The 21,998-nt window shown below is 35.7% G+C and overlaps 3 protein-coding genes across 3 annotated transcripts in view; 2 read left to right on the plus strand and 1 right to left on the minus strand.

Annotated features, from left to right (window-relative positions):
- The window catches only part of LOC114248958 (EF-hand domain-containing protein 1), a 43,540-nt gene extending 32,546 nt beyond the window's left edge, over positions 1-10,994 (plus strand). Inside the window, exons 8-15 of the mRNA XM_028182405.2 lie at positions 1,562-1,631; positions 1,774-1,890; positions 2,929-3,151; positions 3,809-3,969; positions 6,154-6,362; positions 7,804-8,005; positions 9,754-9,903; positions 10,518-10,994. Of these exons, the coding sequence (XP_028038206.2) occupies positions 1,562-1,631; positions 1,774-1,890; positions 2,929-3,151; positions 3,809-3,969; positions 6,154-6,362; positions 7,804-8,005; positions 9,754-9,903; positions 10,518-10,775 (1,390 nt within the window). The 3' untranslated portion in view covers positions 10,776-10,994. The remainder of the gene's footprint in view (positions 1-1,561; positions 1,632-1,773; positions 1,891-2,928; positions 3,152-3,808; positions 3,970-6,153; positions 6,363-7,803; positions 8,006-9,753; positions 9,904-10,517) is intronic.
- A 1,793-nt stretch (positions 10,995-12,787) lies between these two features.
- Positions 12,788-20,975, minus strand: Membrin (golgi SNAP receptor complex member 2). Its single transcript, XM_028182437.2, has 4 exons — positions 20,601-20,975; positions 20,167-20,272; positions 19,852-20,032; positions 12,788-13,801 (listed from the first exon to the last, which is right to left on the minus strand). The coding sequence occupies exons 1-4, from the start codon at positions 20,732-20,734 to the stop codon at positions 13,593-13,595; spliced, it is 630 nt and encodes a 209-aa protein (XP_028038238.2). The 5' UTR covers positions 20,735-20,975; the 3' UTR covers positions 12,788-13,592.
- Positions 17,566-21,998, plus strand: part of LOC114248981 (multiple C2 and transmembrane domain-containing protein) — a 55,033-nt gene continuing 50,600 nt past the window's right edge. Inside the window, exon 1 of the mRNA XM_028182432.2 lies at positions 17,566-17,861. Coding sequence (XP_028038233.2) covers positions 17,857-17,861 — 5 coding nt within the window. The 5' untranslated portion in view covers positions 17,566-17,856. The remainder of the gene's footprint in view (positions 17,862-21,998) is intronic.

The raw sequence follows: 21,998 nt of genomic DNA on the forward strand, positions 1-21,998 counted from the left end.
GCCGTAGGAGTAAGTCGCATCAGCAGACCAATATATATAGAGTGGATAATACGCAATTCAAATATTCGCTATAGTTTTAGTCATATTTTCAGATAACTTATAAAAAGGTTGTACTTGTATAATGTACAGCCATGCCGAAACCTCGAAAACGGTTGAAAAATCCAGTCAAGGAATTATATTTAATATTTACCTGTACGTTATATCGGAAATAACAAATTCAAAAATAGCAATTGATAGCAATAGCAAAGGATTGCTATTAACGTCAATGAAAGCACTGACAAATCTGACAATGATGTTTCTGTCTATTACTCAAATTTTGAAATGGAAAATATTGAAAACATCGATCCAAATATGCAGTAGGTAAAATTTTAATGTTAGGTACCTATAAGTATACTAACGATCTTAGTATGAAAGCCTTTATGTCGATTGCATCCCTCTCACACGCAGGTTATTTACTTAGGTACGAGAGGGACGCCAATGACATAAAATTTAGGCAAGTATTGAGGTTTATTATTGTAAATATTTCCCAATAGGCTCTATTTTGTTGTAATTTTAATTTTGTTTTAAAGTGGAGATAATGGTTTGTTTACTAATGACAATAAAACTGAATATTTTCAAAGTTACAGAAGGTGGTTGTAACATAATTATGATTTAAGCTAACATGGTCACGAACATAACAATTATGACTTAAAAATATCGGGAACTGATTTCGTGTAATAAATACATTGGTAAATATCCCGTTTTAAGTAATAATTGTTATGGTTGTAGCATCTCAATTGTTATGGTTGTAGCAACAAAATAACATTATTCGTTTTGACATTTGACACTAAACAAACAATAAAGTTCCCTATTAATGGATATGAAAATGTCACTCATTTAATACGATCATTCATTGACAGTTCGGGTGTCATCGTATTCCGATAAAGATCCGAGTTTTCCCGAAGGAAAATAATTTCTCACTACATCTATAGTCATATTCGAAGTACCTATGTTTGTTAATTCATAAAAATAGTTGTTGCGATGACTTTTTTCAGTCATTTGGGACAACAGTGTTTCCAATAAAATCTAACTCAATATAAAACAGAGTTTATTGGTGTTGATGTTTTTTGTATTTTTATTTAGGTATCCATTTTAGTGGATTAATTGACGCCTACTTCGGAAGAATACGCGTTTATTTCAATTTTATGAATAAAATTGTCGTGACATTTCAATAGTTTTCCGACTGAGCGTGCTATTATTGTATAGCTCTATTTAGAGTTTAAGGGAATAAAAGCCGTTTGTGAGAGATGATCAGAAAACCTGCAAACTAAAATATAGTCGGAGGCTTTTAACAGAAATCCATCGCAAATAATTAGTGATTGTTCATTTTGCCTCAAAGAAAACGGATATATACTCGTAGGTACAAACATAGGTAAAAAAAAAAAAAAAATGTACATACATAGGTAGCCGCATCACATTCCTAAATGTATTATTTTCCTAAAAACCCTAACCAAGTTAAATAGTGAAAACAATTTATTAAGTGTGTGATGGTAGCGGATGCTTATTTCATTATTTCTTTAAGGTCGATGCTGAATATAGACCAGCCGGCTCGAGTTGAAGTTCGAAAAGAAACCAAAAAAGAATTTGCTAAGGTTCGTATCGTTTTACTATCATTAAGCCTATAGGCATGAGTTGACTCTACAACATTATTACTATTGATTGTTCTGCCCTTAAAAATATTATTTATTTGAAACGCTTAAATAACTTTGGTGTTTATTTATGCTTGTTGTGCAGTCGCTACCGCCACACATTGGTATCGGCGCTCCCGAAGACACCCTGCAGTCGTGTTTCGGATTGACGCCGAAACCACCACACAAAGATGTCATCAAATACAACCTTAACGCCAACAAGGTACGAGATTGAATAACAAGAGACAATTCCAAATTCATAGCTCCGTAATGGAATCGTCGCAAATTTTTACGCTTGCCGTGTGCTGTCTGTGTGTGTATTACAAGAATTTTATTCGGAGATTATTAGTAGTATTGTTACAGAGTTTGGAAATAAGATCGTAGGTTTGAAAAACGCATCACAATTTCCAAGTGACATAAATGTATCTTTAATACTCTTAGAATAAATCTTTGATAGAACTTCAAAACAGGATATTGTCTAAAACTAATATTTCATTCGCGGAGCGACACTACACCCTCCTGAATCTTTAAGATGTTTTATTGACTTTTCTCTGAAATTTTATTGTGTCCCGCGGAATCCCGCTTCTAAAGTTTCCGCTCAGAATTCATCTTTCGAATACTTTATAGAAGAATCCGAAACTATTTCAATTTTATCCAGCATTCAACTATGACATCTACCTACATCTATCTACAAAGTTTTTTGGGACCAGTTGAATTTTTTTTCAAATATCCTGTGTTTAAATGACATATCTGGAAGTCATTAAAAATTTAGCTTATATTGATTTTCATTTTTTGTGCGGATCAAGTTTATTGTATTTCCAGACTAAGAAACTGGTGGTAGGACCCCTTGTGAGTCCGCACGGGTAGGTACCGCCACCCTGCCTATTTCTGCCGTGAAGCAGTAATGCGTTTCGGTTTGAAGAGTGGGGCAGCCGTTGTAACTATACTGAGACCTCAGAACTTATATCTCAAGGTGTGTGGCGCATTTACGTTGTAGATGTCCATGGGCTCCAGTAACCACTTAACACCAGATGGGCTGTGAGCTCGTCCACACACTAACCCATAAAAAAACAATGTAAAAAAAAAAGTCGAAAAAGTTTATTGTATTTCCAGACTAGATAGTTTGCGGCATACTAATGAAACGCCTGAAGCATTCTGCCTCTATTATAAAGTTTTGGATAATAACAAACGAGAGATTTCATTAAGCAAGGGATTGTTCGAGACACAAAAAATTGCTTAAAAATCTATTTGTCTTGTACAGTATCTACGTTATCTGTGCGAGATAGACTGGATCCACCCAGAAGATCAAGGACGCAAATTCGTGCTATCGTACAGCCTTGCGGATGGAACTGTTAAAATAGGCGAGATACCGCGTCGAAATTCCGGTATATGGGAGGGAAAATTCCTTAGACCCATGCGGTTGGAAACGCCTGAATCTGATCCCAATTTTCCGAGCTACTTCACACCGGAGAGGTTTTATATAGGTGACGTTGTTTACCCAAATTTCTTTTCGTAAGCCCTATAATTTATGTTTTGATAACGAATATAATTTATTTTTTTATTGCTTAGATGGCCTGGTGTTAAGTGGTTACTGGAGCCCATAGACATCTACAACGTAAATGCTGCCACCCACCTTGAGATATAAGTTCTAAGGTCTCAGTATAGTTTCAATGGCTACCCCACCTTTCAAACCGAAACGCATTACAGCTTCACGGCAGAAATAGGCGGGGTATACCCGTGCGGACTCACAAGAGGTCCTACCATCAGTATCACAAGAGGTCTTACCACCAGTTTCATGTTAGTTCTCGTTCTTGATTAGGTAATTGTAAACAAACTCTGTGTCAATTTTTCAACAATAGATATTCATATCGAGAGGTGAAAGGCCATCCGTTTCGTTTAATTTATATTACAAGACAGCCATAGCCATAGCAAAGTTTATAATTTAGAAAAAATATCGTAACAAAAAAACTTCTTTAGCAATTAGAATGGGGTAAACTTAATTGAAGTTCAATTAAAAATATCAAACTGCTGATGCTAATACCAAATAAAACGTACCTTTAATTACAAAGATAAATGTCACGTATTAAGCAAAATTTCTATCTCTATATGTATTCATATGATACAATATCTCTTTCATCCAGGTGCTATAGTACCAGTTTTTAAGCACCGTTTCAAGATAATCGGCTGCGATCTTTTCGTGTATCGATACATGAGTGCGAACCCCGAAAAGTTCCCTCCGGAGGTGATCGATAACGTACGAAACTACCACATGCGAGAGGGAAACCTGAAGGACGAACTCGAGGTACTACTACGCCTACCGCGATATTATTGCTTACTAGCCGTACTCGGCCGCTTTGCTGTGGACATTTAAAATTAACATTATTATTTATTGTCATTATTATTAGGGAGTCCAACACTCATATAAAAATATTAGCCTATCCATTAAGTACGTGTATTTTCTACACGGATACCAAGTTTCAAGTCAATCGGATGCATGTTTCAGTAGTTATAACGGAACATCCGTAAAAACCACTGTAGATTTATATATTAGCATAGATTTGTTTTAAGTTTCGGTTGAACATTCGGTAATGGCAAACTGAGTGAGCTGTAATTAGCGGTAATTAATGTTTCCTGTCTTAGTTCTATTCTTAATAACTACAAATGCATTGGTGCATTTTTAAGGGTAAATAAATACAATTAGAACCTTATTTATTTATTATTGTTTATTAAAAAATACAAAAATTACAAATAATTTGTGTAATTACTGGTGGTAGGACCTCTTGTGAGTCCGCGTGGGTACGTACCACCACCCTGCCTATTTCTGCCGTGAAGCAGTAATGCGTTTCGGTTTGAGGAGCGGGGCAGCCTTTGTAACTGTACTGAGATCTTAGAACTGATATCTCAAGGTGGGTGGCGCATATACGTCGTAGATGTCTATGGGCTCCAGTAACCACTTAACACCAGGTGGGCTGTGAGCTCGTCCACCCATCTAAGCAATAAAAAAATTTAAGGCGGGGAAATATCGCAGTACTCACAGTGCAATATATATAAATGTGCATTATAACTTTTTTAATTTTCTCACCAACGTGTCACAGAAGCCTTACAGCGGTAGTTTTGGAACAAATAAAAGCTTGCCCTTTACCCTCAACTAATCGAGGCTAACATACCTATTAGGAATCCATTACCTATAAACATGCCAATTTGGTTCAATACGAAAGCAAATTACACGATGAGCCTAATGGATAATGGATATAATACATGGTAAACATAGAACGAAGACAAATACCTACTTCCTTTATTTGTTCCGGAGTGCGGACTGCTGGGAGCTTCCGGTGGCCTCTACGCGGATATCAAATAAGAATGTCCGATGTGTTCGCTTGTAATAATGACGCCATGCGAGTAGATTTTTCGTTTATATGTTGGCGTAAGTCAGCAGTTGGGTTCAGTTGCTATCTGATGTCAAGCGGTTTTACACACTACGATGAGAATTTCGCTGTGCAACCTGAGACTAAGGTCCAAGTTTCGAAGTCGAAGTGGTTGGTTCACTGTTTAGCTTCAAACAGTGTTCTAGTCACATTCACCCTAATATTTTAAGGTTCTTAATGTGATCGTAATCTATAAAGCAATAAATTTACAGTTAGTCTTAGTGAGATATAAAAATACACAGAACTCTGTAAATTATTGCTACAATTACTAAAGCACTTTCACTTAAGTGTAATTAGTGTAATTCAGTTATGCTTTCTTACAACGAAATACAAATAAGTTAGTTGAAACTATTCGCGCGCTACTTGTCGTGCGTAGGTGATACTACTGATAACAGCTGTAAAAAAATGATCCTATCGGGTAAACGACGTAGTGGAAGACGAAAAAACAAACAAAAGCAATGTTCTAATCTTAGGTTAAATTCAACATTCCAGTCTTCTTTTTCTCCACCTATCCCATTCCATTCTATTCTCTTCTATCAACCGTCATCTCAACACTCACTCCTCTCTTTCTCTCTCTCATATCGTCATTCACACACTCCATCCATGTCATCTTCGGTCGACCTCTTCCTCCTCGACCTTGCACTACCATTTCCATACATCTCCTAGTCACAAGCATCTTCTCTTTATGCATCACATGTCCATACCACGCTAACCGTCCGGTCTTTAATTTGTGAACTATCGGGGCTACTTTCACACTTGCTCTGATATACTCTAAATTCAACATTCCAGTCTTAAGATATTTAAAACAAATTGCAGCTTAGGACCAGAGGTCTTTAATCGGACGTATCTAAAACTATATATATGCGGGATGGCGTAGTAGAATGAAGCAATACTTCCTCAAGTGTTTCACAATTAATTTTATTTCTCGTCTTAACAACGGAGCGTCTTACTTCTGACACTTTTTTTGACAACCCCCTGACAATGACATAGTAAATACACAGATTAAATTAAACTATTCCGACATTTATATTAAATTTGTATATTGTATATTTTATATAAAGGCGGCGATACGTGAAGAGCAGGCTGCTGAAACTCGAGCTCAACTCACCAAAATTGGACAAGCGGCTGTCGCGGAGCCGAATCCGATGGAGCAGTGTCTGTCGGCGCTCAATGTCGTGGAGGGCAGCGCGACACCGCCGCGACCGCCGACGCCGCCCACCACAACCGATCGCATCCCCTATGACGATTCCTTACGCATTACACGACAGAGGTATGCGATACAAAAATCTATCTTCTATCTATATATATAAAAATTAATTGCTGTTCGTTAGTCTCGTTAAAACTCGAGATCGGCTGGACCGGTTTAGCTAATTTTGGTCTTTAATTATTTGTGGTAGTCGAGAGAAGGTTTAAAAGGTGAAAAAATTATTATAGGCAACGCACTGGCGCAAACGCTGGTGACCGTGGGCGGCGGTGAATCACTTACCATCAGGTGACCCGTCTTGCTCGTTTGCCTCTTAGTTGTTATAAAAAAAAAAAAAAAAAAATATGAAAATGCTCGGAATTATATAAAAACAAACAATTTTGTTTTTCCTTTGATGTGTCCCCCGTCGGACGGATTCCTTTTGTTTGTTTTAAGTTTATTTTATACACAAGTTTATGTTTTTTATTTATCGATTAAGGCACTACGAAGTCTGCCGGGTCAGCTAGTAAATAAATAAAAAGGTGCGCTTGCAATTTGGTGCACGTGAAAGAAGTGAAACTTCTTTAGCGGTGTGTAGTATTGTGGTTTTCTTCATTTTTCATCCTTAAATCAAATTTGTAATAGGGAATTCTGTGTATAAGAAAAATTACCTAGCTCGTTTTGTCCTTTCCCTCTCTCCACGGTCGAGTGGTTCGCGAGACGCTCCGTCTATTTTCTCAGTCTAGCTCTTCCTAAATTGTATCTTTTCTTTCTAGCCGTAACGAAACTGTCGCGAGTTAAATTTAATTCTCAACGCACCCAAAGAAGTTCCACTTCAAAAAAGAAATGCATACACTAGAACTATAGAGTATACATTCGTTAAAAAAGATAAAATGTACAGTGAGCCTGTATGATGTAGAGATTATGTATTGTATAATGTTTATTCTAAATTATACAACGCAACCGCCAAGCTGAACTTATCTCAAAGGGCGTGACAGCATTGATCTTGGTGCCTATGAGTGCTGGTAGGAATTTTATACGAGCGGACTTAATGTATTGCGATTTTACGACTGCTTCACAGTTGGTACACTATTAGCGATATTTTTATTTCTATTTTTTTCCTACCTAAGTTGGTTCTTTTAGAGGGCTATTCCAACGTAACCGAAAGAGCAGGTGAGCTCACGGGCCTCTAAGCTGAGATTAGTGATGAATTTCTATTTTTAATAGCACGCGTCGTGGCTGCACTGAAAAGACCAAGTGACCCTTCGTCATGGTAACCATAGATTATATATATAAAAACACTGTCAACTTAAAATATTTTAAAGGTTTTCAATATGTTTAAGTCTGGCAATCTTCTATCACTTTTCTTTATCGGATTTTTTTGTTATAATATTGGTTTGATTTATTGACTTGGTTGTAGTATCCTTATAGATATTTATTTGGTCTCTTATTGTACTCTCTACAGTTACGTAGAAGCTCACGGTGTATCTTCCTTCATATATTTACTTTATTAAACGTCTGATTCAAGTAAGCCAACGTGTGAAGAGATCGCGCCTCTGAAGGGCATCCTCAAGTCCGGGGAAGCCACAACCGAGCACCAGAAGGTGGTGTGCTTCAGCGGGCCGGCTCCGGACGAGCACCGGGCACAAGCAAAGCACGTGACGTATCCGCCAGGACAACAGCCGCATTTCAACGAACAAGCTGACTTCTGCGACAGATTTAAGGACCCGGTTAGTAGATATTTATAATGAACAAGCGGCCCGCTCCGGCTCCGCTCGGGTGGGTCTCTAACAAATATTTCAACGATATTTGACGTTGTTTTATTTTTTTAAATAAAAGAACACTTACTGCGGCATAATTATAATAGTTAGACATATGCTGTCGCGATACTTTTTGCAAATAATAATGTGTTCTACAAAGTCCTATTACATTATATTGTTTTATCATCAATAGTTTTCGCAGGGCACGTGATGTCAAGAATATTTTAGGTAATTTTTTTACACCTTGGGTTACATTATTGGGATTTTAGTAGGGATCCCTAATTTTTTTCAAATAGCCTATGTCACTCGGGAATAGTGTAGCTTCCAAACAGTGAAAGAATTTTTCAAATCGGTTCAGTAGTTTGAGAGCCTATTCAATACAAACAAACAAACAAAGCTTTCTTCTTTATAATATTATATATATATATATTAGTATAGATACAAATAATTATGTGGGTAGTTGCAATATTACCTTAGATTTTTCGAGTAGTCATGGTAGATCACAAAATATAGTAAGTAGTAGTAATAGTTGTTAGTATTTATTTGTGTGCAATTTTGTTTGCCATACTATACAAGTGTGCACTAAGTTTAGATAGTAAAAAATGCACTGTTATTTTTTTTAAATCTTTTCACTAGTAGCGTAATGGGCTATTCCAGCTACGCTATGGTTGGTAAGTCGGCTTACGAGGCTCAACCTGAAAGAGTTTATTAACACTGGCAATATTCTGTAGCATTAATTAAGTTCGCCCCTGTACCTACTATTTGTTCCGATAAAGAGTTTTCAATGTAATTTATAATAAATTTAATTAATACCATAATACTTTTACGGTTACGGTACGCGACCAAGAAATTTGTCGGCATTAACTTCTTCTTCTTCCTAGTTGTACACTCTTGACAGAGTGCTCGTGGTCATGCATCAGTGGAATCCTGCGACACTGATATTTATTACAATGAAAATGATAAGCGTTAGAATAAAAAATAATCAGCCGTAATAAATAATGAGTAAGCCGTGAAACTAGTTTTAATTATGTTTACGACTCACGGAAACTGAATAAAATAATGTAAAAAAAAAATCATAATTTAACATGCTTTATAAAAGCTTAATCATTCGTTAGAAAAAATATATATTATCTCTCTATTTAATAAAAGGGTAGATATGTAAAAACACGATTAAGGCTATGCGAGGTCGCCACCTATAGCGAATATAGTTTATTAAACTAGTAACGCCATCTAGTTTATTTATTATTAACTTAATTCAATTATTCACCGGAGTATAGAACTTAGGTAGGTATAAATATAGCAAATGACTGTGCTGATATATCTTCTCAGTGGGTCGCGTTTCTGATCCGGTGGTAGATTCTGCGAAGCACTACTCTTGCTAGGGTCAGTGTTAGCAACTCTCCGGTTGAGCCCCGCGAGCTCACCTACAAACGTTAGGGCAAAGCTGAAATAGCCTCTCAAGGCTATCAGCATAGGTATTAAAAAAAAAAAAAAAGTTGATATATTGTGATTTTTTTTGTGATATTTTTACCCACTCTAGTTACATCCTCATGAAGTTTGACGTACGTAGGTATTAGGGGTTAAAGTATGAAATTGCGATTTAATGTTACAGAATTGTTAAGTGGTTACCTGAGCCCGCAGACATCTACAACGTAAATGCCGCCACCCACCTTGAGATATGAGTTCTATGGTCTCAGTATAGTATTATCTGTTCACAGGATGCGGCTGAAAGAGCGGAACGTCGTGCCCGTGACGAATGTCCTTATGATATAGTTCCAAGTGCTCAAACTGCAGGCGCTCCCCCTGATGAAAAGTTTAACAGACAGGTTCCTGGTTATTTGGGCACTTATAGAGTGGATTGCAAAGAGGTTAGACGTTAGTTAACTATTCTATTCTATTATACTCAAAAGGAAAGTAGGTAAGTTCGTAAACCGTATTCAGTGTGTTCTGATTTTGGATACGGCTTAAAGGACAAAGCGATTAGCACAGGAATAATTTTAACTGTGGTAAAATTGCTGGTACCTATTAGTTGGTAATTTCATGTAGTGCAAGAAATTTCATTTCATGGGTGTGTTCTGAGTAATTGTTTGAAATGATGCCGTCATCTCGTTTTTACCATCGCACCGCTCGTCATCGGAGTAGAGTTCATCCATACTACCTGGAGCCACTGCGGTCATCCACAGTGCGTTTCCAGAGATCTTTTTTGCCACGTACCATCCGGCTATGGAATGAGCTCCCTTCCACGGTGTTTCCTGAGCATTAAGGCATTCCCTTCTTCAAACGAGACTTGTGGAGAGTACTTAACGGTAGGCAGCGTTTTGGCTCTGCCCCTGGCATTACTGAAGTCCTTGGGCGACGGTAACCACTCACCATCATATGGTCGTCTGCCTACAAGGCCAATAAAAAGAAATGTAGAATAAAATAGTCGAATCATACATACATAGCTATATAGTTGATATTGTTTTTTTTTTCTTTTCCAAAGACGCCAGATTTTATGAAGCTTCCAAGCGACGCGTATGAACGTGTTAAGAGGTTACGTCAAGACGTGCCACAGATATCGCCCGCGGCCGGTCGCGTCGCCGCCCTCCCGAGGGAGCCCGCGCCGCCGGTGCAGGCGTGTACGAACCCGCCGCCCGAAGAAACGGGACCTTGCGCCCCAATGAAGCCGGAGGATGTGGCCTTTGAATGTGCTCACGTGAAACCCGGGCTACCATGCTGTGACCCGGATAAGAGACAATAGATCTTGGTTTTCGATGAGTGTTTATATAATTCGAAGGTCGCGTTTATGCTCAAACTACGCGGCTTTCTGTACATTATAAAATATGTTCCATGAAAAAATGGTTTACTACTCTTTTTTTTATGTACGTACCTACATGCAAACCCGTTTAAAGTTAATTATATAGTATTATTCTACAAAATAAATGTGCGTGTGAATTTTGGCTAATTAAAAAAAAATCAATGAGAACTTGTTTTTTTTTTCACATCATTATTGGTACTGCGACTGTTTTATCAGAATACAAATATTACATTTTTTTGCCGCGTCTATTCATTAATCGTCGGAGCGACTGAATACCCATGAAACACAGTATCACTACTTTTCTATCTACAGGTAGATAGAAAAATGTTCAAGTATTATTAGACTACAGGTAAGTAGAAAAATACTCCGAATAAAATACATACGGACTTTTTGGCGGGAACGCGAGGGGTGAAGTTGTGTGATTTTGTTTTATTTTGTTTATTTAGTGTTTCTTCAGGTTTAAATGTGTAATAACGGTGGTTTATTAATCGTTTAATATCTGTGAAAGTGCACAAATGTGGGAAAATGAAACAAAGCCGCTGGACGTAACTTCTCGGGATCTTCCAAAAAGTCCATTGAAAAAATCTTAGTAAATGACCACCATTTTACTGAGATTATATTATTTCATCCCATTTCATTTCATTTAATTTCATCCCAGTTAATTAATGTCTCAAATTAATCATCTTCATTGCATTTCACTACATAATAATAATTTTTCATAAAAATAAGAATATAAATTAAAATAAAACATGACTTAAAGGTCTTAGTTACCAGGTCATAAAATCACTTCAAAATAAAAAAATAAAATACATACATTTAGCTGTCAACTTTTTGTAAACCGCTAAAGTTTAATTTAGAATGGAGGGAACGCGAAGGCGGGCATGATTAATCAAAAAAAGGCTATTGTATACGAAAATAATCATTTAGAAATTGTATCTTAATTAAACAATTTTATTGTTACTTTTGTTTACTTGACTTACTATTTATTGACTTACACTTCATGTATTGATCTACATTGGCGGACATAATGCTTAAGGCATTCTCTACCAGTCAAACAAAGGTAGTGCAGAATAAATAATGATAGGTACATTGTTATTATGATTGATACAAAGTCGTCGTGGTCTAAAAGATAGACGTCCGGAGGATTCGTGTTGAAGCGATGCACCGGTGTTCGAATCCCGCAGGCGGGTACCAATTTTTCTAATGAAATACGTACTCAACAAAATGTTCACGATTAACTTCCACGGTGAAGGAATAACATCGTGCAATAAAAGTGAAACCCGCAAAATCATAATTTGCGTAATTACTGGTGGTAGGACCTGTTGTGAGTCCGCGCGGGTAGGTACCACCGCCCTGCCTATTTCTGCCATGAAGCAGTAATGCGTTTCGGTTTGAAGGGTGGGGCAGCCGTTGTAACTATAGTGAAACCTTACAATTTATATCTCAAGGTGGGTGGCGCATTTACGTTGTAGATGTATATGGGCTCCAGTAACCACTTAACACCAGGTGGGCTGTGAGCTCGTCCAACCATCTAAACAATAAAAAAAAATAAAAAAACAAAATATCTAGATATCTGTGTATTTTATTATTGAAAATTATTAATTATCATCATTATACTATGCCGCATTACCATGGTACTAAATTTGTAATCATGTCACTGATCGATTCATATCTTCAAGTATATTTAGGGGCTTTAGGTCAATAATAAAATGGCTGATTTTTACTGGTGGTAGGACCTCTTGTGATTCCGCGCGGGTAAGTACCACCGCCCACCCTATTTCTGCCGTGAAGCAGTAATGCGTTTCGGTTTGAAGGGTGGGGCAACTGTTAATTACACATGTCTCGACGGCATTTACGTTGTAAATGTCTATAGGCTCGGGTAACCACTTAACACCAGGTGGACTCTGAGCTCTTCTACCCATCTCTATGCAATAAAAAATAAATAAAAAAGGTGCTTTTGTATAAAGTTTTAATAAAATAATACTTAACGAATTACATTCCTTAATTTTTACAACAAACATAACAATATCCAATAAAATAAATGTTTATAGAAGTTTTATTACGATTGCTTTATTGTATTCACCTTCCGTACATTGTTTTAAGTTGCGGCAATTGCACCAATGTCGCAAGATGTCCACTGATGAATATGGAATTCCTCGAGTGTCCGGAAAAACTTCATAACTTACATTAGCAGGGGAATGTTGCTATATTTTTATTTCACTAACAAAACTTTCCACTTAGGTTTAACAATAAATTAAAGTACAATAATAATTAGTTGTATAAAAATACTAAACAACATGTGATACCGTTTCAATCAATTCTATTATTATTATCATCGCTAAAGCATGCACTTGTAAGTCATGCGAATAATCTGTGGTTCGTTTCTGATACAGCCACTATTTTTTTGTACTCGACCTTATCGCGAACGATTTCCACAATTATTTCGAATGATAACATATCATTATAAAAATAAAAAAAAGATATTTGATAACAAAAAAGCATATTTAACGTATTACATAACATTTACTTCTCGAAGCACACCCTAAACTCGAAAGCGAACTTTTGATACATTATCATTTTTATATCGATGAACACCGGATGACGAGTGATCATCATCGCTCGTAGACATTGGCAATACCAGTTTTAATACCGTTGTTGGCGGCTATAGTCTCTTCAACCCTCGGAGGTGTCGGTTTTTTTCTTAAACTACATATAAACATTAAATACACAGCACTAGTATTTCAAAGTACGCCAAAAATGCTACGTCAAGTATATAACAACAAGAACGATAACACCCAAAGTGAATATCATTCCGCCAAACAAAATATATTTGTCCTGGGAAACTCTGCGTTCTATCAGTGAGATAGTCGCATTAGACAAGCCCAGGGTATTGGCCAAATCGATGATCCTCCTATGGGCACTCTTGATCGTGTCTCTGTTATATTTTAGCGTGTTTAAAATATTCGTACCTGCGAACAAAAATATGCGATTTAATTTCATGTTTCCTGAATTGGCGAACTTTTATAGCATCTTACGGATCCATCAGATCCAATAACCTTTGCATTAGGTGCCTTTAGCTCTAATACTAGGAGCAGGCTTAGGGACCCCGGTAACCGTACTCGTCGAACTCGACAAAGAGTTCGACGTGCAACCTAGCCCATGCATCAGCCCGCTGAGTTTCTCGCCGGAACTTCTCAGCGGGTCGCGATTCCGATCCGGTAGTAGATTCATTCGCGAAGCAGCTGCCCTTGAGTTGTTAGGTCTCCTTCAGAGGCGCTCGGGCAGCTGTTAGCAAAGTCCACCCCACCTGGCTGAGCTTTTGCTCGCCACTTGTCATGGTGAAACTGGAAAGGCCTCCGGGACACGAGTAATTCTTAAAAAAAATTTGTTAAATTAGTGTGGTAGTAGTGCGTGAATAGTGTCTCGTGTTCAAAATAGTCATATTGGAGCATCGGAAAGTTACCATTTTACTGAGACTGCTTACTTACGTATTGACGAAGAAATGCATATTGAGGTATATTAAAAGAGAAATATTCAACAGATTTAAAAGTTAGAGCGACCGATGCACACGAACAAGAAAAACATGGTGTCTTTTTACAGATCATCGGATGGTTTCATTAGCAACAATATTTTCAATTGTAATTAAAAAAAATATAACGTTATTATAGACAAATACACATTTGGTCGTGTTAAAAAGAAACGAGCGACATCCCTTAATTGGGGTTGCCAAATTGAATGTACTCCAGAAACATGAGCGTCCACTTTGAAATATAACATTGAAGGTTCGATCGTATTGAAAGCCTTCAAACCAGAACGCGTGATTGCTTCACAGCAAAAATGATAACGAATTATTTGAGGCGAATTTATCTCTTGTCTGATATCTCAACAGCTATCTACCCGCTAATAGTCACGTAAATTAACGTAATAATTTTTTTAAATGACTTCCACTAGTCTTATAAAACTAAAATAAGTGTATAATCACGAGTTGATTTAATTAAGTTCTCATAAAGGAAGTGCGATGGTGCAGTGTATTAATTACATAAATTATGTTTGGGACACCTCGAAACTACTAATCGTAAGGTAATTTAACTTTTACTTTACTTTACTTTAAGGGTAGGTACCGAGTTTTTATAAGCATTTTAAAATTAACATGTTTTCTCCGTGTTCTCTTGCCGATAGATTCAAACGCAACACTTAGTATTAGTCCAAGCTTAGTGTGGGATGTATAATTGGTCCCTTGTATTGTTTTATGTTCCCACTCATGGAAACATAAAACAATTTTACCCGAAAGCAAAAATATCGTTTTTATTATTCAGGGTCTAATGTAACCCCGTAGTCGAAGGGAAGAATATTATTTCTATAAACGTAAAACAAACAAAATCATGAGTTATAGACTTATTTATAATGAGCTGTCCGAGCTTTATAAGCCAGTTGTATTAAGTTATATCAATGAATAACACTTTTTGACAATCTTCTTATAACGGGCTTATGCAACTCCGGTAACTCATTATAAAACCGTATTTCTAAGCGTGTACTTGTTCCTTTAGCAGTTTTACATTTCCTGAAACAGCAATCAAAGTGAAGGAAGCTACAAAACATGTTACATAGCGTGCAGAACAAAAATAATAGTAACTAGCTGACCCGGCAGACTTCGTAGTGCCTCAATCGATAAATAAAAGACCTAAACTTTTGTATAAAATAAACTTAAAACAAACAAAAGGAATCCGTCCGACAGGGGACACATCAAAGGGAAAACAAAATTGTTATTTTTATTTAATTCCGGGCATTTTCATATTACCTTTATCTACCTTTTAAACCTTCTCTGGATTTCCACAAATAATTCAAGACCAAAATTAGCCAAATGGGTCCAGCCGTTCTCGAGTTTTAGCTAGACTAACGAACAGCAATTCATTTATATATGAGTTGTCTGTTATCAAAGGTGGCAATCTGTGCATTTGGACAAAAAAATTTTATTGATATGTCAATACAGATTGATTTGAATATAATCGTCTCCTTCAAAGAATACGGTTCAAAACCTGCATTAAATAAAGGTTAATAGTTAACCTGTTATTTATCTAAGATGTCGTTCCGAAGAGTTTTGTGACTGCCAATGGAATACAAAGTCAATAATTCGTTCATTGTCCAAAAGTCAGATTGCCGGCTTTGATAATAGTCGACTCATGTATTCGTTCTCGTCAAACCCGTCGCCTGCGACGAAGGACTCGGCGAGTAAACTAACCCACAGACACACCCCACTGAGTTTCTCGCCGGGTCTTCTCAGTGGGTCGCGTTTCCAATCCGGTGGTACATTCTGCGAAGCACTGCTCTTGCTAAGGTCAGTGTTAGCAATTTCGCCAGGTTTGAGCCCCGTGAGCTCACCTACTCGTTCGCAAAGCAATGAACGATTATCTTTATTATCGAACGATATCTTGCCCTAACATAAACAATATTCAATTTCTAAACTAGATCATAATTAATAGCTGACTTAAACCACATTTTATGATATAAAGAGTTCATAGGCGTAGTGATGAAAAACCAATTAGGTATTGTAAGAGACATAAACAATTTACATAAACAAATGTTCACGATTGACTTCCATGGTGAAGGAATAACATCGTGTAATAAAAATCAAACCCGCAAAATTATAATTTAATTTGCGTAATTACTGGTGAGTCCGCGCGGGTAGGTACCACCACCCTCCCTATTTCTGCTGTGAAGCAGTAATGCGTTTCGGTTTGAAGGGTGGGGCAGCCGTTGTAACTATACTTGAGACCTTAGAACTTATATCTCATGGCGCATTTACGTTGTAGATGTCCATGGGCTCCTGTAACCACTTAACACCAGGTGGGCGGTGAGCTCGTCCACCCAACTAAGCAATCAATAAAAATAAATAAAAAAGCATGCAACTTGGTTTTCTGGTTCAAATTCTTTTATAACTAGGTAGACGTCACTTTTCCGGATCTATTCTATACACATAGAAGTTCAAAGTAAGTTATTCAATAAAGATAAAAACTCGGAATTCAATGAACAGATATAAATAAGTCGTTTTTGCACCGCTTCAACCTTGCGGTGTTGTAAAATATGTCCGCGGTGTACGTATATTTTTTGGCGAGAATTATTTAATTATAATTTAATATTATATGTAGTAAGTCCGGACTGGTAGGTGCCTCTCTGCTGCTCATTTCTATGAAGCAGTCGTGTGCCTCAGTTTGTACCTTTATAACTGTACAATTGACACCGTTTCACTATCGCCTACTGGTTCACATTATAAGTTTGTAAAATAAAAAATAAATAGTGCAATCAATATTTAAATAAGGTAGTAAACGATTTTATCGAACACCATTATACTTTGACCATAAATTCCGAGTAGTGATCCATTGCATACTAAACAAAGGACCAAACCCCGAATCCCGTTTTTTATTATTATTTTAGAACCGAGTCTTTTTGTCATCATCGTTTCAGTAATAGCCGGGACTACAAAATGCCTTCGTTTTCCATGGCCCACCGTGTTTTTTTTTATTATCTAGGTATTAACTCAACTTAATTTATTTTATTTTTCTAAATTAATGAATATTCATCCAGTGGAAATGATTTAAATTATTATTATCGTCGACTTCCCATGCGCAGGAAGAAGTCAAGGCCAAAATAATCAACACAATAATTTGTAACCGAAAAAAATGTATCTTTTGTGACTACGTTATTTTATAAATATATTTGTTTGTTATGTTTAAATGAGTATCGGCATCAGAAACAATGGGACCAGTCGCATTAACGCGGTTTAATTAACAGTAATAATTATCCCTGCTCGGAGTTCAAGTGAATTAGACAACTCATGGCGTAGACTTCAGTGTATCTAATCTAGGTTACTTGGTAGTACATTTACCGGTTATTAATTATCTTGTTTATTTGTTGCCTTGAAGTGATCATGCGTGTTCACTAGGTCGGACGGGTTAGTCTTGTTTTATAATTGAAGTGACGGAAATATACATCTTTCTACACTAACGTCAACTGACCCAAAACCAAAATGTGGTAAGTACCTACCTAGAATATAATTTACACTGTATTTGTAAACAGATAATTTCAAACGAATTTTATTCTTGAGTATTCCGAACGCGAATATAATTAATTAGTTTTATTAATATTCACTTTGTAATTTTCTATACGTTGTGCATTTAATCTGAATATTTTATTAAGATTGCATAAAATGTTTTCACACTATACAAGTGAACGCAGCGACACTCCGTGTTCAACTTGCAAAATACATGACGTCATCAGGGTCATAGTCTAAGTCGCGCTTGTTATTATAGCGTTGGAGGGGTTACTAATCAGGTTCATTAATTTAACTTGAGAAAAAAGAAGATTTTTATCTTTATTTTTGAACAAATCTTGTTTTCTGGTATATCAGCTCACGATTTCAAAATATTTAAGTACAGACCCAGCTCTAATATGTTTGTTTTTAAATTTAAAAATTCAGGCTTCATAAAGCTCTTCATCTAAACCTTTAAAAAAAACTAAAAATCAAATCCAACTAAAAATAGAAAACAATTATTAAAAAATTTGAATTAAAAATAGTGTAGGAAAAAATGTTTTTATTGTAAAAAAAGCGTGGGGTGCATGGTATCAGTAGTTATAAATATTTTATGAACAAATATGAGTAGAGGGTTATTTTCGTAATATCCTGAAAAGCACCCCACGCTTTTTTACAATAAAATATTTTTTCTTACACTATTTTTAATTCAAATTTATTAAAATTTATTTCCTATTTTTTAGTTGGATTTTCTATAACAGCGTATTTTGTTAGTTTTTTTTAAACTGTTATTTATTTTCATTTATAAATGCGATAAAGATATATCATCTATGGGATACCGATTCTGTCAATTTATAAAACTCTGATGGTCTTGTTCACACTTTAGAGCCCCCAGTGCATTCCCTGAGCATAGCAATTACCCCATCTCTATAGTTGATATTTTCAAACAACTACACACATGCGCAAAGAATATTAATTAATTGTCATAATCAGCATTGTGAAAGTTATGGTTATATAGAATAGGTACAAAATTATTTATTAATATATATGTACTTAAATTAACAAAAGCATTACCAGGTTGACCCTACATTATCTATCAGTTCTAGATCATACACACAAGATTTATTGAAATCAGTACCGACAAAGACATAAAGATGTTTAGTTGGCTTTTTTTTATTTTTATTGCTTAGATGGGTGGACGAGCTCACAGCCCACCTGATGTTAAGTGGTTACTGGAGTCCATAGACATCTACAACGTAAATGCGCCACCCACCTCGAGATATAAGTTCTAAGGTCTCAGTATAGTTAAAACGGCTGCCGCACCCTTCGAACCGAAACGCATTACTGATTCACGGCGGAAATAGGCGGGGTGGTGGTACCTACCCGTACGGACTCCCAAGAGGTCCTACCATCAGTGATTACGCAAATTATAATTTGGCGGGTTTGATTTTTATTACACGATGTTATTCCTTCACCGTGGAAGTCAATCGTGAACATTAAAATTTGTTGAGTACGTATTTCATTAGAAAAATTGGTACCCGCCTGCGGGATTCGAACACCGGTGCATCGCTACATACGAATGCACCGGACGTCTTATCCTCTAGGCCACGACGACTTCTAAAACAACATAAATTTGGTGCAACATAAATTTGCCTTAGAAATTTACAAATTTAGAATAACAATTTTCTATTGCACTTGAAAGTGTTTCACTGATTTCTAGTTGACATGGTCATTGTTCTGCCAGCTATATGTATCTGTTTAAATTTGATAGCGATGAGCCATGGCCATAAGCTGCTTACCCAGATATATAAAAACATTGCGAATCGAAATAAATTAAAATTATGAAATCAAAACTAAAATTACTATTTTAAATAAAATTTACATTATTTTACTTTAAAACAGAATAAACTACAAGTGAAAATATAGTTCTTATGGAACTCCAACTACAATTAGTTGTGATAAGTCAAAATTACAAATTCCAATTGATCGTACCTGTATGCAACATATCATCGACATGTCTATGTGAATTCTGCAAAGACACTTGCTCTTGAGCTAAGTAGTCTACATTTATTTCTGTGTGATCATGTCCAAAACGCCGGTTCAAAAGTTGTTCCCTTTCAGCTAATTCTTGTTCCCGTTTTTGTCTTTTGTTTTGGGCATTTATAAGAGAAGCCTGTGGAGTGATATGTTTTCTTGTTTTAGCAAAAATCTGTCTCTGTCAATTGTCAGAAGTCTGTGAACAATCACATTGTCAGCCCAAGCTACATACATACACATTGGCTAATATACACACAGTACTTTTTTTACCTGTATGTGTTTGTTATCATACTTCAGCTGGTCCACTCTCATTTTAGCCATAGACCTTTGATTTATTGGTGTTTTAAAAACATAAATATCTAGTTTTTCACAGTTCCTGGAGAATACAAATAAAATTTAAGTTTGGTTTGATCTTATGTATTTTATTAACATTTAAATCTAGTTTGTCTAATAGTAAAATAATAATATCATTATAAAATATGTACAAATTGATGTAAATATGTATATTTTTAATGTACGATTTAAATTATCTTATAAATTTTACAGTTAAGCAGAAATGCCATTACGTTAAGTGGTTCCCAAGCCAGTTAGCTTGTAAATTATTAAATATGAAACAGAAAATTTAATGATCATAAGTTTTACTATTAGCAGTTTACAGTACATTTCAGATAAGAATAAAATACAAGCAAATTAATGTTACTTACGCATTGACTGTGTTTATCTTTGATTGAATTGCATTTTCTATTTGTTGGTGATTGGCTGGATCTCTCTCTAATTTATTAAAAAGATCTGTAGTTTCTTGTAGCAATTGATTTGTCTGATGGTATAATGTTTCCATATTGGTAATGTATTTTTTTAAATAGGATTTCAAATAATTTCAGTGGTCATTTATATTAAATGAATCATAATCACGTAAAATGTTTTCTTAAAGTTTTATATTATCGTATCAACGATAATAAATATTTATACTGTTTAAGTTAGGTAGATTGTGAACCTTTTCGAAGGGCAGCATTTGACGTGATCAAATCGTGACGACACTGACACGTCTGACACATGATGTGTCACACACATGTCACCAGCGTTGCCAACTTGAAATTCGTCAAGGTGGGAGATAGGTTTCTACAAGTTGGAAGTTTCCAACAAACCCTACTATGAAAAGTTGGTAGATCTACCACCCATACTTTTCAAGTCTTTTAGAGACCCTCCAATAAGAATCTGGCATCCTTAATTTACTTTTCGATTGGATAAGACATATTTGAACTATTTTTATTAGAAATCCAATGATAAAACAGAATTACAGGTCACTAATATTCAAAATATTAATAGAAAATAGTGATAATTGAAAAGAATATGAAAAAAAAAAATTGTTTCAATATTATTTTCATGGAGGTTTGATTTGAACTTTTTGAAAACTTCAAAAGTTGGTAGATTTTTGATTACGACACTAAAAGTTGGTAGATCTACCGAAAAGTTGGTATAGTTGGCAGCACTGCATGTCACACATCACAAATTTCATTATACAATTCTTCGTATTGTTCGTCCATTATTTAGACACTGAAAATGTAGCCCATAGTGCCAAATATTTTATAACATAAGTCGAAGTCATGACTTTTGTATGCGAAGTGAATGATCTTTGGACATTAAAACAAATTCAAAATCAGAACGGAATAATATGAAATTAATTAGGTAAGGTAAAGTAACATTGTCGTTACATAACGTTAACATAACGTATTAAAAACCCAAGAAGCCACATCAAGCGATTTGGTTTGATTTTCCCAGCTTGTGCAGCTTATAGATGCTAGTGATTAATAAGGGCTTATATTTAAACCTTACCTTACATTTAAACCTTGAAAAAGAAACACTGAATCTATATAATCAAAATAGTAATCTTCTATAATTAGACAAGTAAATAGAACATACTCTGCTTATAGGTAATTTTTATAAAAACCGAGTAGATCTGAGAAACAAAAATGATAATAATTATGATGTGGTTTTCAATAAAAAGATGCGATGCGATTGCGATTTAAAGACTAAATAAAATAGATCAGAATTTATAGAATATATTAAATTAAATGAAACGAGATGAGGTATCATTAAATATT

This window comes from Bombyx mandarina, chromosome 15, assembly GCF_030267445.1.
Source record: "Bombyx mandarina strain Sakado chromosome 15, ASM3026744v2".
Taxonomy (NCBI): domain Eukaryota; kingdom Metazoa; phylum Arthropoda; class Insecta; order Lepidoptera; family Bombycidae; genus Bombyx; species Bombyx mandarina.